The 19,407-nt window shown below is 38.0% G+C and overlaps 1 protein-coding gene across 2 annotated transcripts in view; it reads right to left on the minus strand.

Annotated features, from left to right (window-relative positions):
• Window positions 1-11,513: 11,513 nt before the first annotated feature.
• LOC126281726 (uncharacterized) overlaps window positions 11,514-19,407 on the minus strand; it is a 41,089-nt gene continuing 33,195 nt past the window's right edge. For both annotated transcript variants that reach the window (XM_049980905.1, XM_049980906.1), the window contains 4 exons: window positions 12,617-12,750; window positions 12,292-12,537; window positions 11,985-12,210; window positions 11,514-11,859 (listed from right to left, as the gene is read on the minus strand). In XM_049980905.1, the coding sequence (XP_049836862.1) occupies window positions 11,725-11,859; window positions 11,985-12,210; window positions 12,292-12,537; window positions 12,617-12,750 (741 nt within the window). In that variant the 3' untranslated portion in view covers window positions 11,514-11,724. The remainder of the gene's footprint in view (window positions 11,860-11,984; window positions 12,211-12,291; window positions 12,538-12,616; window positions 12,751-19,407) is intronic.

Below are 19,407 nucleotides of genomic sequence, written 5' to 3' on the forward strand. Positions count from 1 at the left end.
ATTATGTGAGCAACAGTCTATAATGGTTACCATATAAGGATTACCCACCAGTGTTTAGCTGAATGGTGCTAGGGTGTCCATTACCACCATTTCAAATGGTTTAGATGCCTCTGGTAAACTTCATAATGGTGCTTATTGTTCACTGAGGTTGCCACATGGTGCCTGTGGTACACAATTTCTGACACTATTTAAACTTTGCATTTCCTTGTCCTCCCCCAGAATTTCTTGGCTATGCAATGATCAGTTGTTCTTAACATCACATGACTTGCTGATCTAGGGTCATGTGCTTGCCATAACAGTTCATCTTCTAAAGTCGCAGGTACTGCCACGTGTGGTCCAGACTACTTCATCCTACACAACAGGCCCTTATACATTGTATACTGCAGCTGTGTCCTAAATACTTTGCACTCAGAATCAGCAGTCTGGGCATCTTGCCAATCAGCAAGGCTCCTAACCTGTACTCACATGACCAAAATCTTCCTACTCAAGCCGTCAGCATTGTACATGACCTCATAGTCAAATTCACTCAATTTCAGACCCCAACATGTTAACCAACTTGAGGATCCCTTCGGTCCTAAAAGCCACTTCAACACAACATGGTCTGTCATGTTATTACTTTGTATTTTTTTCCTATACAAATAATGATGGAAATATGTGATTCCACAAGTAATAGCCAACATTTCTGTATCTATGGTTCAGCTTTAGTTAGTTATATTACTTGTTCCATGGATCATGAACACGATTCTTTCGTAATGATGTGGAACGTGTCAAAGTACAAAAGATTCATTTATCCCAAATAATCTTTGTTAGTCTTGTATACGGTACAATTGTTAATACTTAGTGTATTTCTTTAGCCTATGTCTAAAAATTCATCTATGGAGTAGAAGGAGTTGTCATTCAGGAATTCCCTTAACTTACTTTTGAATGCCAATTGGTTGTCTGTCAGACTTTTGATATTGTTTGGCAAGTGACCAAAAATCTTTGTGGCAGTATAATTCACCCCCTTTTGTGCCAATGTCAAATTCAATGAACGGTAGTGAAGGTCACCCTGTCTCCTAGTATTGTAGCTGTGGACTGTGCTATTAATTCTGAAGTGATCTGGGTTACTAACAACAAATTTCATTAGGTTGTATATATATTGTGAAGCTACTGGCAATATCCCTAATTCTTTAAATAGTCGTCTACAAGATGATCTTGGATGAGCCCCAGATATTATTCTGATAACACGTTTTTGTGCAATAAATACGTTCTTTCTTAGTGATGAATTGCCCCAAAAGATGATACCGTAAGAAAGCAACGAATGAAAATATGCATGGTAAGCTAACTTACTGATGTGCTTGTCTCCAAAATTTGCAATGACACTAATAGCATAGGTAGCTGAGCTCAATCGTTTCAGTAGATTGTCAATGTGTGTCTTCCAGTTTAAATTCTGATCAATACAGACACCCAGAAATTTTGAACAATCTGCTTTAGCTAAAGATTTTCCCCCACACTCTATATTTATTTCCGGTGTTATGCCTTTCCCTGTACTGAACTGTATGTACAGTGTTTTTTCAAAGTTCAATGAAAGTCCATTTGCGGAAAACCACCTAATAACTCTTTGAAAAACATTATTTGCATTTTCCTCAGCTGATTCTTGCTTTTTAGGCTTGATTACAATACTTGTGTCATCTGCAAAGAGAACCAAGTTTGCATCTTCATGAATATAATTAGGCAAGTCATTAACATATATTAAAAACAATAAAGGCCCAAAGACAGGACCCTGTGGTACCCCATTCTTGATACATCCCCAGTCTGAATAATCTGATGCCCTTTGTGTACTATGTGGGTTTACTGTTTCAACCTTCTGCATTCTACCAGTTAAATATGAAGTGAATCATCTGTTTACTGAACCATTCATTCCATAGTACTTCAGCTTATCTAAGAGGATTTCATGATCCACACAATCAAAAGCCTTAGAGAGATCACAGAAAATCCCAAAAAATCACCAGTGTCGATGCGTATCACATCAGGTATTCCTTGCCACCTACATCCTGACTGAGAAAACATCCAATCACCCCATTTCTCAAGTCACAGAGGACTGTACATTGCATTCAGCATTCTTAGCCATGGCAACAGTAACTTCATCAACAATTTGTAGTGCAACTGGCCATTGGCCTCTCCCAGAAGCAATTCCCAAATCACCAGTTAATTCAAATTTCTGAATCATGTTTCTCAACACTTGTGTAGAAATAGGACCTCTCCTATTCCTTTCATGCATTGATAATCACAAAAATCAGCAGCACCATTGCTGTTGTTTTGATAAAACAGCTTTACGAGTCAAGTGCTGTTCACCTTGTCCAGACCCATGATGAGTGACTGCAACTATAATGCACACTGATATGTGTGTTTCAGCCCGAAGTTCGAGTACCAGTACCGGCGCTTATTGCCAAATCTCTACCAATAACACAAATCCTGCAGTGCAGTCTGAACATCATTTGTTTCAAGTTGGGTGCCCAGATGATAAATAGTTTCCTGTCTACACTGCCTCAAGTAGCAAAAGATTAATTATAAACTCTCTAAACAATTACATCATCGAGATAAAGCATACACTATCTTGATTTTAACCCCATAAGCATGCTATCCAGTAGCCTCCGAAAGGTAACTGGTGCATTTTTAAGGCCAAATGGTAATTGACGACATTGATAGTGATCCCAAGCAACAGTAAATGTGATCTTTGGCCAGTCTTCTGGTAATTCTTCCAAATGATGATAATCACTTCTTAAATCCATTGTAGAAAAGTATTTACACTGAGCCAAGTTGTCTGAGTCTCTGTTATATTTGGTATACAATATACATTAGTAGCAGTTCATGCATTTAGATATCCGTAGTTGCAGCAAAACCTATACTTTCTTGACCATCCAATGACGTTTTGGAAACAATTTCAAATGGCAGCACCCCATGGCCTATCACTGTGCTTGGTAATGCTATCAACCAACAACTGTTCAATAAATTCTCCCATTGTAGGCCGCATGTGCCTCAAGATTCTGTGCACAGGGGCACTATTACCTGTTGGTATCTTATGCTGAGTTACTGGTGTTGCCGATACAATCGACAAATCATATTAACAAAGTTACCACAGCTGACATATTTCCATTTTTCAAATGCTTCATCTTCTCTCATTGTGCAGGTGAATTGACGGTATGCTCGTGGCAGACGTCTTCACTCGACCTATCCACATCGTCAAAGTCCAGGATGTCTAAGTTTGCAATCGATAAACCTTTTAACAGGTTCACCTAGTGAGAGCTTGAATTACCCACACTTAACAGAACCATACAATCCCCACCTATTTCCTTCACATGTGTCACAAAAATATGCATCTCTTCATTGCATTCAAACAGCTCTACAACATACTTTTCAATCAGGGGGTACTACTCACACTTACCCAGACTATCTTTCCCATAACTCCTGGCACTGTCTTGTTTGAATTGAGCTGTAGTGCAAGTGTCTACATTTTATTTGGTACCATCTTCACGATAGGTGAGCCTTGCAACGATGTAACACTTTCAGTGGTCATTCCCAGCTGGAATAATGTCCCACAGAGTTTGATTGTATACTGTGGAAGGTCAATTTCTGTGTGATGCATATCCAGAAAATCTAGTCCCAGGGTTGCACAACACCTCTCACCAATATGTGGCAATATCTTCATATATTCCTGGAGGTTCTTTGCTCAGCAACATTGACTCCAATGATGCCATATTGCTGTCCCTACTCCATATAATCTGTAGCTTAGCAGCTTTAGTTTAATCACACCTAGGAGGTCTAGACTAGCTACCAGCACATGACCTGTGTCTCCACCAGAAACCTATGTTCCATTCTGTTTATTATGCCCACCAAGCAACACCCCATCTCTGCAGGCACTTTTGCAGTACTGCTTTTTATCAAGAATGCTGACCGGAAAATGAGGAATTCCCCTTGACGTTTAAGAAGTGCCTCTCATGATGTTGTCTAGTCTGCCTCTTATCCTGGGTTGGAATAACACCAATATAAGGAAAAGGATAGACTGCAGCTCAGTCCGAGCTGCCAGTCGCATGTGGGTGAGCTGTGTCCGCTTGTGTGAATGAATGTGTGTGCATTTTCTTTTCCGAAGAAGGCTTTGGCCAAAAGCTAAATATGTAAAAGACTATTTGTTGCTCCGGTCTGCAACTCAATCTTTACGGTGAGTTGGAATCTATCCTTTTCCTTATACTGCAGCCTTTTATTCTGGCAGTCTTGAACCCAGTGTCCCACAACCCTGCATTTATAACACTTAGGTTCACAGCAATGCTTTCTAACATGGCCCATAAAACCACCCATACATCATTTTACCTATGCGGCAATCACACTATGCTTATCTTGTCCTCGGGTCACAACGTCTGCCTCCTCCAGTTGTGTAGCAAATGTAAAAGAATTGATTAAATTCTTTGGTTTTTCATTCTTACTCTCTTTGACATGTCACATGGAAGTTCTCTAAAAACACATCTAGAGCCCTGATCTACACTTCTTGGCAAATAATTCTATCCACTGCCATGTTTTGTGTAAGCTCTCAGATGTGAGCATTAATTTTCTTTATTCTGCCACAATTACCTCTTCTGACTCGCTTTGTTTCTGAAACAAACCATTAAGCTGTCCTCTGAAAAAGCTTGTGCTATTTGGCTTGTGGTAATGTTGAAAGAGCCTCATCTTAACTGCTCAAATGTCTGCACTTTATTTAGTCCTTCATGGTACATGATGTACATTTTCACATCACCAACCAAATGTTACTTAGCCTTGTCCAAGTGTGTCTCCTCTGATATATACACAATCTAGCTGCAGCTTCCAGGTCATCAATAAACACTGACACATCCTCAGTTGACATACCCAACAAAGGAGCCACTTGATTAGCTGCTACAAGAGCCACAGAAGGGATACTTGCACTAACCAAAGCTTTTGCTTTCACTATTTCCACCTCTATAAGCCCATTCACAGTCTTTGAAATGACTACCTCTTTTCACAGTGCTTCATTTTTTGCCTTTACCTGAGCAAACTGCCTCATCAAAATTTTAACTGATTCCTACATCATCGTCCCACGTCTATACGGCATCTGTGCAACCTCTAACACACAATACAAATGAAAACATCAACTATAGCACACAGACATATATATAAGAACAAACTACGTTAATCCTAATAATGGATTGTAACTCCATGTGATTCAGAGCACTGATGTGCTTCACGGCCAAACCTTCTGCAAATGCTAAATATAGCTGACACTGGTTTCTCACACAATGCAACTCGTGCACAGCTAAATTACAGTATGGACACCTCACCAATCACAAATACTACTCCCTAAAATTATGCCTGAATTGAGAGAGATCTGCAGGTTCTTTCTGCTTCATAAGAGTCACTCTCAGGCTGTGATGGATGTCCTGCTTACTGCTCATGGCCGAAATATAGAAAATAAAAAGACGAAAACAAGAGAGTCACTCACCAATCTAGAGTGCACAATTGCAAGCTACAGTCGAAGTTGTGATGCTGCAACTAGCAACACTCCTGATGCCAGATATAACAACCAGGTTAGTCTGATGTAATGCTGGATGATGGTTGAGGGTGGGTGAGGTAGGTCACGATGCCTTGGACTACCTACTCAGCATGTGAGTGAATAGCCAATTGATGAGTGGGTGTCTGTGTGACACCTGGTAGCCATTAGTAAAACATAATTAAAGAATCAAACATTTATTCTTCAGCAGTACACAAATGATGCAAGGATGTTCTAGGCAGACACCGCTGGTGGATACCAGCAGCAGGCAGTATGCGCTGACCGAGGTGAGGCTTCCATCCACAGGTGGTAGCATCAGCTCCAGTGACAGCACAAGGCCACCACCCCTGCAAAGCTGGCAAGAGGTGCTGTAAGTGCTGCCCGAGACATTTATCAGCTTCGGAAGTGGATGACCGGGGCGCACATAGCCACACTTCAGACTACCCACAAGGAAGGTACCCACTGGCAGCTGAGTTTGCCCTCTGTAGTGGGAGATGGGCAGTTGAGACTGCGAAACCCCACAATGACAGCAGAGCAGTTGATGAATTCCCAGATGGGAACCAGAGACCTTCACAGTGAAAGGGAGCAGCAGTCATAGAGAGCCTCAAGAGGCCCACCAGTTGAACACATGTGAATCGTTCTTTTCAGACTCGGAACAGATGGCGGAACTGCAGCTGACAATGTCGAAGTCTTCGGGTTGTCACTTGCTGCTCCATAGAAGCTCGTAGACAGACGTGCTGGACTGTTGTTCAAATCACTCGCCAATATTTTGTAAGGTTTTGGACTTCAGATACTTATTTTAAAGATTATTGATGTTAATATTTGCTGTAAAAGTAATTTATTAGTGGATTTTCCTTCTTCTCAGTCTTTCTTTTTGTGTTATTGATTTGAGTGGTCTGTTGTATATGAGTAAGCTTATGTCATTCATCAAAGTCTAAGCAATGTGATTAAATTTTGCACCATGCAGTTGCAGCTGTAGCAGTTTAAAGTTAAGTATTTGCAGAGTTGTTTCTGCATTGTATTCAAATACTAAATTTAGTATTTTTCAATCATTCATCCAAATATTAGCAGTGTGTTTACATTTTGCAGCATGCAGTTGCAACTGTAGCAGTTTTTAAGCTAAGTGGTGACAAAGTTGTTTGTGCACTGTTATTCGGTTATTAAATTTCATTGGTGTCCTGTGCTGTTACTGGTGAAATAACAGTTCAGTTTAATAAACTTTCCCTCACTGTGTTTTAGAAAGTTGTTTGTGCATTGTATTCATTTATTAAATTTAGTAGGGTAGTTTTCAGCTGGCGTTTCTTACTGTTTTTAGAGAAATATTTCAGTAAAAACCTTCATTCACTGTGTTAAATTTTGTTGAGCGTTCCAGTGGACACTTGAATTTTTGTTTTTAGATAAGAAATTGTATGAAGCTCTTGTCATATTAGTATTAGTTGTGTTTAGTAGAGAGTGAAATTTGATATCACTATTGTCAGCTCTTTAAATCATTCTACTGTAGCGACTGAACTTGGGTAATGTAGATGTTTAGTTTTTTCAGTAATTGTTCACATTTTACCATGAGTGAGAAGTGTGGGGTTTGTCGTAGGTTTGTAAGTAGTGGGTTATAGTGTGAGATTTGTTTGAAGTATTTTCATTGGAGGGAATGTGGTGGAGTCAGAGGAAATACAGAATTTGTAGCAGAAATAAGTTGATAGAGGAACAAGAGTGTAAGATCTGTGCCCTTCAGGTGCAGTTACAAAATGCAAAGGAGGAACTAGACAGCATGAGGAGTGAGGATGCTGGGGAATGGGAACTGGCAGTTGGTAAAAAGGCAGCTAGGAGGAGGAGGTATTCAGACAGTCGTAATTTGCATATCACCAACAGATCTGACCAACTGTCTGAGTTTAGTGGAGAGGAGCCTCTTGTAGCTGTAAGTGTAGGAAACATGCAGCATACCTCAGCAGTTAGGGAGCCTAAGTCAGTTGCCAATTTGTAATATAAAGAAGAATGTTCTGCTGCTAGGTATTTGGTATGACAGAGGTGTAGGCCAATAGTCGCAGGAAGTGTTGGGGAGTGAGTATCAGATCACCAGCACTGTGAAGCCCAGTGCAGGGTTGGCTCATGTGACTGTTAACATAGAGTAGTTAGAAGGAATTTTATGAAACAGGATCAGGCAGTGACTGTTGGTGGAGCTAAAGGGACAGGGGGTATGATGTAAGTGGTGACCTGGAAAAGATAGCTACTCAAACTGGTGGCAGAAGTGTGCACTTTGTGCGATAGTTTCAGTGTCATGGTTGGCCTCATCTCAATGCTGCTGTTAGACGTGTTAACATGGGGCTTGAGAAGGCACTGATGGTGGAGGGCATGGCTCACATTGCAGTGGTGCCAGTCGAGTCTATCAATAGATTGGGTTTAACTTGGCATGGCCTGCACCTCAATAAGGTGTGGGAATGGGAGGTTGGCTCATAGGTGACAGTGTAGTGGCCAGTACTGGGATCACTAATGGGAAAATTCCTGTAGTAGTTGGCGTTTGAACTGCCCCTTTTTTAAATTGAAGTCAGTTGTTTGGTAACCCTGCTTAAAGGAAGATGGTCTAACAAAGGTATCACCTTCAAAGGAGGTCAGATATCCAAGTAGTGAAGGAATTAGGATATTCCATCAATGTATAAGTGGTATTAGAGATAAAGTTAGTGAACCACTTATAGATGTTGACTCTGACATTACTGGCATATTGGAGCATCATTTACATAACTTGACAGTTCAAAGGCTTCCTTTACCAGGATGCAGATTTAAAGTAGTTCTTTGCAGAATGGGAGACTGGCCATGTATATAATAAATATTGCATTTGAGTCCATTGACATATGAAAGCACTGCACTGAACAGGTATTTGAATGTTTTTGAGGGGCAGTTGAATTTAGTGAAACTAAACTTCTAAATGTTGTTATTTGTAGGGCCCCTAATTTTGACTTCAGAGCATTTCTGCTCTAGGTAGAGAGGGTTCTTGGTTCACTTTGTAGGAAGTACCAAAAATTTGTTGTACATGATGACTTCACTATTAATTTCGTATGTAATCATGTAAGAAAAAGTATGTTGGAAAATCTCCTAAACTCATATGATGTGATGCAGACTGTACTTTTTTCAATCAGGGTGCAGGGGAACAGTAGCACAGCCACAGACAATATTTTTATTCCTTCTTTATTACTAGATGCGGATTCTGTTAGTAAAAGGCTGAATGGCCTTTCAGACCATCATGCACAATTTAACACTAAAAGGTTTTTGTCCTCAAACAAATATAATATATAATTACAAACTATGTAGAAAAGCTAATCCAATGGCAATAGATTAAAAAAAAAAATCTCATTAAGGAACAAGCCTGGCACAATGTCTACAATGCCGGTAATATAGATGACAAGTATAATGCTTCCCTTGTCACATTTCTCATGCTCTTTTGAAAGCTGCTTTCCATTAGAACATTCTAAACTGGGTACTGGCAGTAAAAGGCAACCTGGGTGGCTGAATAGTGGGATAAGGATATCATATAGAACAAAGTGGGAATTATTTCAAAATTTTAGAAGCAGTCACAATCTAGCTACAGTACCCCAGTACTGTAAGATGCTTAAAAAATGTTATTAGGGAACCAAACAGTATGTGGTATGCAAATAGAATAGACAATTCAGAGGATAAAATTAAAACCACATGGTCAGTCGCGAAGGAAGTGTCTGGTCAGCAAGCACAAGTTCGACAATATGAAGTCAGTACGTAGTCAAATTGTTTCTGCTATTGATAAAATTCTCTTTGAAAATGCTTCCGAGACTGGTATCTGAAATACTCCTCTGTGATACTGACAAGGTGGAGATTGAGTCAGTAATTAAGTCACTGAAGACTACACGCTCTCATGGATGGAGTAGCTAGCAGAATATTAAAGTACTGTGCTGCATATGTTAGCCCTGTAATTAGCCATATTTTTAATTTGTCCTTTAGGAATGGTCAGTTGCCTGAATAATTAAAGAACTCAGTAATAAAGCCGCTTCATAAAAAGGCAGAAAAGGATAATGTAGACAATTTTAGATCTGCTTCTATGCCACCAGTGTTTGCTTAAGTTATTGAAAGGGCTGTATATGTAAGGATAATTTCACTTCATTTAATTTGCTATCAAATGTACAGTTTGATTTTAGAAGTGGTTTAACAACTAAAAATGCTATAGTCTCTCTTTTACTGCAAGGTACTGGATGGATTAAACAAACGGTTTCAAATGCTACACATCTTTATTTATTTAGCTAAGGCGTTTGATTGTGTTGATCACAAAATATTGGTCCAGTAGTTGGACCATTATGGAATACAGGCAGTAGCTCACAATTGGTTCACCTCTTTACTTTAATAACAAACAGTGAAATGTCACTGTCCACAGTGCTGAGAATGGCTATGATGCGGGGTCCATGTGGGGCTTGGTCAAATAGAGGGTTCCCCATGGATCAGTGCTGGGGCCACTCCTGTTCCTTATTTATAGCAATGATATGCCCTCTAGTATTACAAGTGATTCTCATATATTTCTGTTTGCTGACACTAGCTTGGTAGAAACGGATGTTGGGTGCAGTCTTGACACCGATCCAAATAGTGCAGTTCAAGACATACATTCACGGCTGTAGAAAATAAACTCATGCTAAATCACAGTAAGACTCAGCTTTTACAGTTTGTAACACACAATTAAACAAAAACTGACATTTTAATTTCACAGCAGATGCATACGATTAGTGAAACTGAACAGTTCAAATTTCTCGGTGTTCAGATAGACAGTAAATTGTCATACAAAGCCCATGTTCAGGATCTCATTCAAAGACTTAATGCTGCCATTTTTACTATTAGAATGGCATATGAAGTAAGTGAGAGTTCAACATGAAAAGTAGTTTACTTATGCTTATCTTCATTCACTTATGATATTTGCTATTATATTTTGGGGTAACTCTTTCCATTCTCAATGGGTATTTTCGGCTCAGAAACAGGCAGTCCGGGCAATAAGTGGTGTAAGTTGGCAAACCTCTTGTCATTCATTAGTCTGCATATTATTCTTTACTGTCATTTCTTATTAACAATATCAGCTTATTCCTAAGAATGAGAAACTTTCACTCTGTTAATACTAGGCGTAAATCCAATCTGCATTTGGATCACACTTCTTGATTCTTGTGCAGAAAGGTGTGCAGCACACTGCTGCATATATTTTCAACAAGCTATCACAAGAATTAAAAAGTCTTAGCAGTAATCCATGCACTTTAATACCTAAGTTCCTCATGGGTCACTCCTATTCTGATGAAGAGTTCATTGAAAAACTGAGCTGATTCCTGCGTTATATTGTTGACTGCATTTATATAAACTTACTGTTTGTCATGCTACAGTGAGGCAGCACTGACATTGTTTGGGCTGCTTTTCCCATCTAGTCAGTCAGTCAGTCAGTGGTAATAATCTGATCACTTTTCTGCATACTTTAGCAATTAGTTTAGGACATTCTGTCAAGTAAAATAAATATGCCACACACAGAAACAATGCAAACAATAAAAACGAATAACTGTTACATTACCAGCGGCACCTGCAACAGCAAAGTGGTACTGCAACAGCAGACACAAGAGGAGGCCTGACACCAGGCTCATTCTCTGAATGGCTCGTGCTCTGGCAGCTACCCTCTAAACAGATAGCTGTCAATCTCTTTGTCATTCTGACCTAGATATACTAAAATACAAACTCTGGTAGACCTCCTTTAATTTGTAAATTACAGCAACTAGCATTCTTGAAATATATAGTCGTTACTGAAGTTCATCTGTAAGCGCATAAAACAGAAAATATCATTTTTCCAATATCCATCCGGCGACTACATACATCGGGCTGTTCTCTTCCTACGTATTACTGAGGGCATGGTTTAGTATGCATTGAAGATGAATCTGTTTTACTTAAAAGGGAGAGGATAGTGGGTACACATGAGTGGCATTAAATAATTGAAACAACATAATTTGATGTGCTGTGCATTTTCTTCTTCTGGATTTGAGATCAATGGAAATGAAAACAATACACCGTTGTGTGTTGTAATGAAATTATCTGCAATTATGTCTGTATTATGGTAAGCCAGTAATAAATAATGTCTTATCTTACAACACAAATAATAATTTAAAGACATAAGCAGTCTTATGTTCTCAATGGGCATACTTTTCAAAAATGTTTCACACAATATGTGAGAATAAATGTTTTTTCATTTTCCAAAACGCTATCACTGCCACTGCTGTGGCAGGGACCAAAAGCCCCATGACTTTCCAGGAGAAATATTTCGCCCTCCGACTGTCGGACTGCTTTCTCATCTGGTAAAAAGAAATTGTACAGTGTATGAAAATCGAACGTGTCAAAACCATATACACAAATTTTCATAATAATAATAATAATAATAATAATAATAATACAACATATTTAATGATAGTCTTTTGACCTGTGACAATTCTCCAGGCAGTTTCTGAAGTTGGTTATGGAGACAATATGCTTGCTCCATCGCCAATTGCAATACCACAAGCAAGACGGCTTTAGAGGAGTACTGTTCATCCACAAAAGCATCATCATAATTTTGGGCGACTGCCTTTAACAGAGTGTCCAGTACCAAATCCAACTCTTCTAAATGTGTCGCAGTCAAAGATACGATTTGCTGTCCTTCTTGTACACTAAAAAAACAGCAGACTTGATAAAGTATAATAAATAAATGAAGGACAATTTATTCCACTGAGAAACAATCTTTTACGCACCTAATTTCGGAATTGGATTTCATATGTGCCTTATTTTCCTGAGGCTGTTGTTTTGACGAGAGATTTTGCATGTCTTCAATTAGCTTATGTCTTCGTTCTTCATCCTCAATTCCAATAATTTTTAAGTCAGTTTCTTTTAATGCTAGAAATGTCTCTATGTTGATATTGCGTTGTTTCACAAGTCTGATTTCATCCACAGTGAGTCCTAGGCCACAGAGAAGTACTGCAAATTCTCTGAATCCATCCCTAAAACCACATGCCATTAGCAATCTCATCAATTATTCTGCTTATAAAAAAAGGCATACTGAAAGAGCAAATTACATACTCCATTCCACCAGAAGACTCGGGGGATATATCTGTCAAAATATCATCAAAATTGTAGGTCTTCTGATGCATCTCACTTTCCTCTGGTACAGTGACATTATCTTCTCCTTCTGTCACTTTAATGATGGCATTATTCTACAAAAATGAAAACAACAGGGATTAGCAACGAATACAGCAGGAATAAATATGGTTACACATATTAGTTCTAGTGATAGAGCCTAATATTTAAAATACCACTGTATTTTATATCCTACTTTAGTAAATAGTAGCAGATTTGCTCTGTGATGAATGTGATGTAAAGATCACACTGTCCGCAACAAAATAAAAATGCTGTATCATATACTTCTCTTTTGATTACACGTAAAGAAGCACAAGCCCACATTACAAAACTTATTAGTTTTCCCAAAAACTACAAGACAACATTTTTCTCTCAGGATATATCAATTATATCAATTTTCAGACACATTCAGTGGGCCATTCTACTTGATGTCTTACATATGTATCAGAACCACTATCAATATCAGAATTAAATTTTATCCATATGCAGTTCATAGCCACATAACACAAGATAATTAAAATATTTGCATTTATACAAAACACAAACACACTTAAAACTTCACAGTTATGAGAGATAAGTATGTCAGCTCATGTTTATAATACTATGTTACAATGTCCTCTACCAACCATCACCATTATCCTCTTAAATACAGTGGTTAGGCATCTGTCATGATAATTTCATTTGTGATCACATCAATATTAAAAATGGGGACTGTTTATTTTCCGCCATTTGTTTTCAATAAAACATCCTTCATCAGAAGTAGATATGGAGTTCAGATACAGTAGCTAGTTGTTAAAAAAGCTACTTCTCTGTTAACGTATACCTTCACTCAGTCTCAAGACTTGTGCAAGTTGTCTACTTACAACACCCAAGCAATATATAACAATAGTGTAGCACAGTTTTTCTTCTTTCAGATGGTTTCTAAATTGGAAAGTGTTAAGGAAGCTGAGCAATAATGTGCCAGACAGGATATATTGAACCTGCTGATATGAGCTGCTCACTTTGACCTCACAATGTCATCAACAAGGTGAATATAAAACTTTCATAAATGCCCAAAATGCATGTAATACACACACAATTTTAAAAAAAAAATAGAAGCTGCACACCAACCTGTTGTCGCATGGCAAGTATACTTTCTTATCCATCCAATTATTTTAGTGCATGGCAAGTATATTTTCTTATCCAACCAATTATATTTTCAAAAAATAATTAGTTCTGTTGATAAATCTTAATGATGTGGAACGAGTCATTTTAAATTCACAATAACACTAGTATGTAAATATGGCTACATGCTGACCATTTTTTAAATATACATGTTTGAGTTAGTAATTCCTACCCATCACCTTTCCACATTAAAATAATAGAAATTCTTCTACAAAACAGAAGGAGTCGCCAAGGATAAACTTTTTCAGATTGATTCTAAATTTTACTTTGCTGCCTGTCAGACATTTTATATCACTGGGTAAGTGATCACAAATTTAGGTTGCGTACTGTGACCCCTTCTTATGCTTAAGGTGACCTGAATGTGGAATAATGAATGTCATTTTTCTTCTCATATTGAAATTATGTACATCATTGTTCCTTTTGAACTGTAGTGGAGTACTTACAATATGCATCATGGGGGATAAATATACTGTGAGACAGTAGTCAGAATGCCCAACTCCTTATATAGATGTCTACAAGAAGATCAAGGGTGAGCATCACATATTATTCTTACAGCACATTTTTGAGTTATATAGACTTTCTTTCTTAAAGATGAATTACCCCCAGAACATTATATCATATGGTATTATAGAATGAAAAAATGCAGAACACGTCAATTTACTCATTTCTCTCTCCCTAAGATTTGCAATAACTAAGTGCAAATGCGGACGAACTGTATTTCCTCACCATTATCTTACACTTATCATCGGTGCAATAGCTCTATGTATGCAGAACTGAATATGCTGTGTCTTTTTGAAATTGAGAGTGAGACCATCCAGAGAAAACCAGTCAATGATACTTTGAAGAAGACTGTTTATCATTTCTTCTGGTGGTGTATGTACGCTCAGACTGATTATAATGCTAATGTTATCTGCAAAGAGTACTTCTGCTTCTTCTATCTTGCACAGAAGGTTGTTTACATACATGGGGAACAAAAGTGGACGTACGATCGAGACTTGAGTAACACAGACATGATTTCTACCCAGTCCATAGAATCTGCCCTGATTACATTGGTTGAATTGCAGAGTACAATTTTCTGCATTACTATGGTTGGACATGATATTATCCACTGATTGGCTATACCATCAACCAAGGATGTAGCTGGGATTTTGTCAAAAAGGGGGTGGGGGGGGGGGGGGGTCCAATTTGCTAAAGAGGACATTCAGGTTTTTCATTTATTTTGAAGATTTAATAAAGAATGCAAAACCATTGAATTTGACAATTATCTTGGAGTTTATGACAAGCGTAGATATAATCTCATTGTTTAGGAGAGCTGTATTTTGACCAACTACTAAGAAGCAGTCATGCTCCAGTCTCCCTTTGCCCTTCATGGTCATTTTCCACTCTTCTCCTTTCAGCTTGGATTTGCACCAAGGAAATGATCAGAAACGGACAAGTGCTAATTTTTTGGGACATCGCTGTTATTAGCAACAGGGCTTTAGAAATAGAGATCTCTGTTTGACAGAAGCTAGAACGATTTCAGGTGGTGAAAATGCAAATGAGTATGCACCTGTTCCTTCTTGCAGTGTAAGAAAGATCATTTTCTGCATTAAAAAAATGTCCAGTCAGACAAATGTATAAGCTTAAATGAGGAATATTTGGATTATTGTTCATTTATCATACAGCTTTTAGTGCTGGGAGTCTCCAAAAAGATGCTCAGCTTGCCTTTGATGCAGCTCTTTTCATTTAAATAGGGGAGCCCCATCTTTAAAAGAACTGGAATCTGTCAGGAATGAAAGGTATTTGGAAGGAAATGACTGTGGAGTATAGTAAGGGGCCAACCCCAGCATTTGCCTAAATTGACAATGGGAGACCAGAGAAAACAATTTTCAAGATCACTGGTGGATGTTTTTTAAACCACTTCGTCTCTTGAATCCCGAGATTGCTGTCTCAGTGGCTCAACACGCAGAGCTACCACAAGTTGATAAAGAATTTGCGGGGGGGGGACAAAAACTGGTTGTTGTATATTGTTTTAAAATAAAATAAAATGCATTTCAGCAAAAGATTGATTTTTGACACTGCATGTTTTATCTCCAATAGTGTTTGTTTAGTCACCTGGAAGTGCATGAATGCATGCATATTTTAAGATTTAATTGAGCACAGACTTACTCGTTATTATAATATTACAAGAGCATAAATAGATTTCAGATAAAAGGGGAGGGAGGGATGCAGAGTGAAGCTGGCTCAGATGAATTCAAGCAGCCCACTGAACAAAATCTTTTAGAAATGAATGAACTATAGAATGTGCTGTCATCACATACCCCTCCATTCTCCACAAACTGCTCACCACCGTTCAGTTTGGAAACTGATTTTCATAACTAAGTACCACCCGCATGATCAGACTGGTCGATATTTTGTCATTTAGGCTACTAATCATAAAATATTCAGCAAATTTTTTTAAAGAAATGCAATCATCGCTATTTGGGTGATATTTTTGTTGATCAATGCAGTTTTTGGATGACAGACAAATTAAAGTGTTTATGCACTGCTTTTAACTTAATGTTATTTGTCATTATATTTACTGCTCCGCTGTCTTTTGTAGTACTAAAATACTGCAACACCAAAGTTCTACCAGCATCCAAATAACAACTCAAGTGCTAACATTATATAGACAGGTAATTAAACTATTATAGTAGTGCATACTTATTTTTAACTTTTCATAAAGCTAGCGGACAAACCAATTTTTTTTTTTCTTGCTACAAACTTATCCATAATTAGAAACTATCACAACACCACACAGAGCAAAAATGATAAACGGTAGCGCTTACATTAAATTCAACTGCAAATAAGAACTGAACTGACGAATGAAACAATTAAGCTCAAGTAAGGCCAATAATTGGTTTTGGCTAAATAGGGATGGGCGATAGCCAATAGTGTTATAGATAGCTTAAATCTATCATTCACCTTGCTGTCTAATGAAAGTGAATATTCCTTGTATGATTGAAAATCAAAATATCTTTCATACAACGTAAGCTTTCATGGCTGATACTGATGCTACTTATACTTCCATTTTTTTGAGTCTCACTACATGGCAACTAGGTCGTGTGTAACTTCATTTAGGTGATAGGGGGCTCCAGACCCCTGGAACTCCCCTTTGACTATGTCCCTGCATCAACTGCACAAAACCTTTATTTATCAGGGAGAATACTGTGATTCATAAAGTCAAATACCTTAAACAGTTCACAGAAAATAGGAATCAACACTATTTTGTTATTTACTGCTTATAAAATTTGACGAGGGAACGTGTAAATGGCATTCTAAGTTGAGCAACTCATTTGTGATCCAATCTGCGATTGTTGGTTAGGTGGAATACTATTCCACAATACATCACCTTCTTAAAATTTTTGGAAGATAATGGGTGAAACATGTCCGTAATTTTTGACATCTCCTTATCACATTTCTTATAGAAGGGTTTAACAACAGCAAATATCAATCTCTCTAGAAAAATACCTTGAGTTAGTGATGCATTATACATTTAAGATAATACAGGGCTTATTATGTCAGAACAAATCTGTAGTATTCTGTTGGAAATAGTATAAAATCCAGATTAGTTTTTATTTTTGAGAGAATTTTGTTGTTATTGTTGTTGATGATGTCGTCGTCATGGTTTCCAGTCCGAAGACTGGTTTGCTGCAGCTCTCATGCAACTCTATCCTGTGCAAGCCTCTTCAACACTGAGTAACTACTGCAACCTACAACCTTCTGAATCTGCTTTGCTGTATTCATCTCTTGCTCTCCCTCTGTGGTTTTTACTTCCACACTTGCCTCCAGTACTAAATTGGTATTCCCTGGATGTCTCAGAATATGCCCTACCAACCAATACTCCTTCTAGACAGGTTGTGCCACAAATTTCTTTGCTCCCCCATTCTATTTAGTACATCCTCATTAGTCATGTGATCCACCCTAATAATCTTCAGCATTCTTCTGTAGAACCACATTTCAAAAGCTTCTATTCTCTTCTAGTCTAAACTTTGTCAATAGCTTTCAGAAAATACTTCCTAACATTTAAATCTATACTTGATGTTACCAAATTTCTCTTATGGGGAAATACTTTTATTGCCATTGCCAGTCTATATTGTATATCCTTTAAGAGAATATATCTCTTAAAGTCAGAAGGAGATGTTGGGGAGACTTTAATATGGTTGTATTTCATGAGAGTTGCTTTTTCAACATACTGCAGTGGTTTTTCTCCTCAACTGTTTGTTGCTTTATTTTCGACTGCATTTAGGAAATGATCACTAAACATATCTGCAACTCTTCCATTTAATTTAACAGTGATGTTATCCTGTTCTGTGACCTGTTGCCCTCTCTCATTTCACTACATTCCATATAGCCTTAAGTCTATTGTTGGTTTTACTGATTTCTAAAATAATGGGCATGATCCCAGATTTTTTTTAAATAACTTTGCTTAGCAATGAGCAACTACCACAGGATCTCTGTTCTTGCCAGCAGATACATTTCCCCTTCCTTTCACTTGATACTTGAATCCTCATAGTGATGTATGATTTTTATATTGCTGTTCAAAGTCTTTTCTGATTAGCTTATAAGGAAAACTATTTTCTGTTACGTACAATGCTCATAGCTTTTCACTCTTATTAATTTGTGCACAATGTTTTAGCAGTAATCTCTCTCTTGCATCTTACCCTGTCTTCCACCTTTAAGCTCTCAGATTTTCAAAGCTTGTCCAGTGCAGCCCCCAACAATCAGGCTTTCCCTCTCATCCTGTCCAGTAAGTCTCTTCTGACCCATGACTCTGGGTGACTTTTCCAAAATCTACCCATTTTCCTAAACCTCTCCAGTCCTTTTTCTTCACCCCTCTTCTTTTCCCCTCTGCTGGAAGGAGACCACTGGCTCTGAATGCTTGCGTAAATATAACCTCCTCTTATGCGCATGTTCTGCCGTTGCTTGGTGAGATTTTTTTTATCTATTCAAATACACTATAGTGTCAAAACTATTTTCAAATAATGATATGAATTTATCATGAAATAGATTAAATTTTATGTCACTATTTGAACCATCATAAATTTCATCTAAAGTTATTTCTTGTAAACGGTTTTTAGAAACATTCTACATCTACATCTGTACTCTGTGAACCACAAGTACATGGCAGAGTGTACGCCCCACTCTACTAGTTATTAGGACTTTTCCCCATTCCATTCAAGTATGGAGCACAGGAACAAATGATTGTTTAAATGTGTCGGTGCATGCTGTAATTAATCCTTATCCTAACAATCCCCATGGAAGCTATATGTAGGGGGTTGTAAAATATTCTTATAATCATCATTTAAAGGCAGTTATTAAAACTTTGTTAGAAGACTTTCTTGAGATAGGTGTGCTGTTCAGTTCTTTCAACATCTCAGTGAGACCCTCCCACGTGTCAAACAAACCTGTGACCATTCGTGCTGTCCTCCTCTGGATACATTCAATATCTCCTGCTAGTCCTATTTAGTATGGGTTCCACACACTTAGCAGTATTCTAGGATGGGTCACATGAATGATTTGTAAGCAATCTCCTTTGCAGACTGATTGAT

This window comes from Schistocerca gregaria, chromosome 7 (assembly GCF_023897955.1).
Source record: "Schistocerca gregaria isolate iqSchGreg1 chromosome 7, iqSchGreg1.2, whole genome shotgun sequence".
In the NCBI taxonomy this organism is placed as follows: Eukaryota; Metazoa; Arthropoda; class Insecta; order Orthoptera; family Acrididae; genus Schistocerca; species Schistocerca gregaria.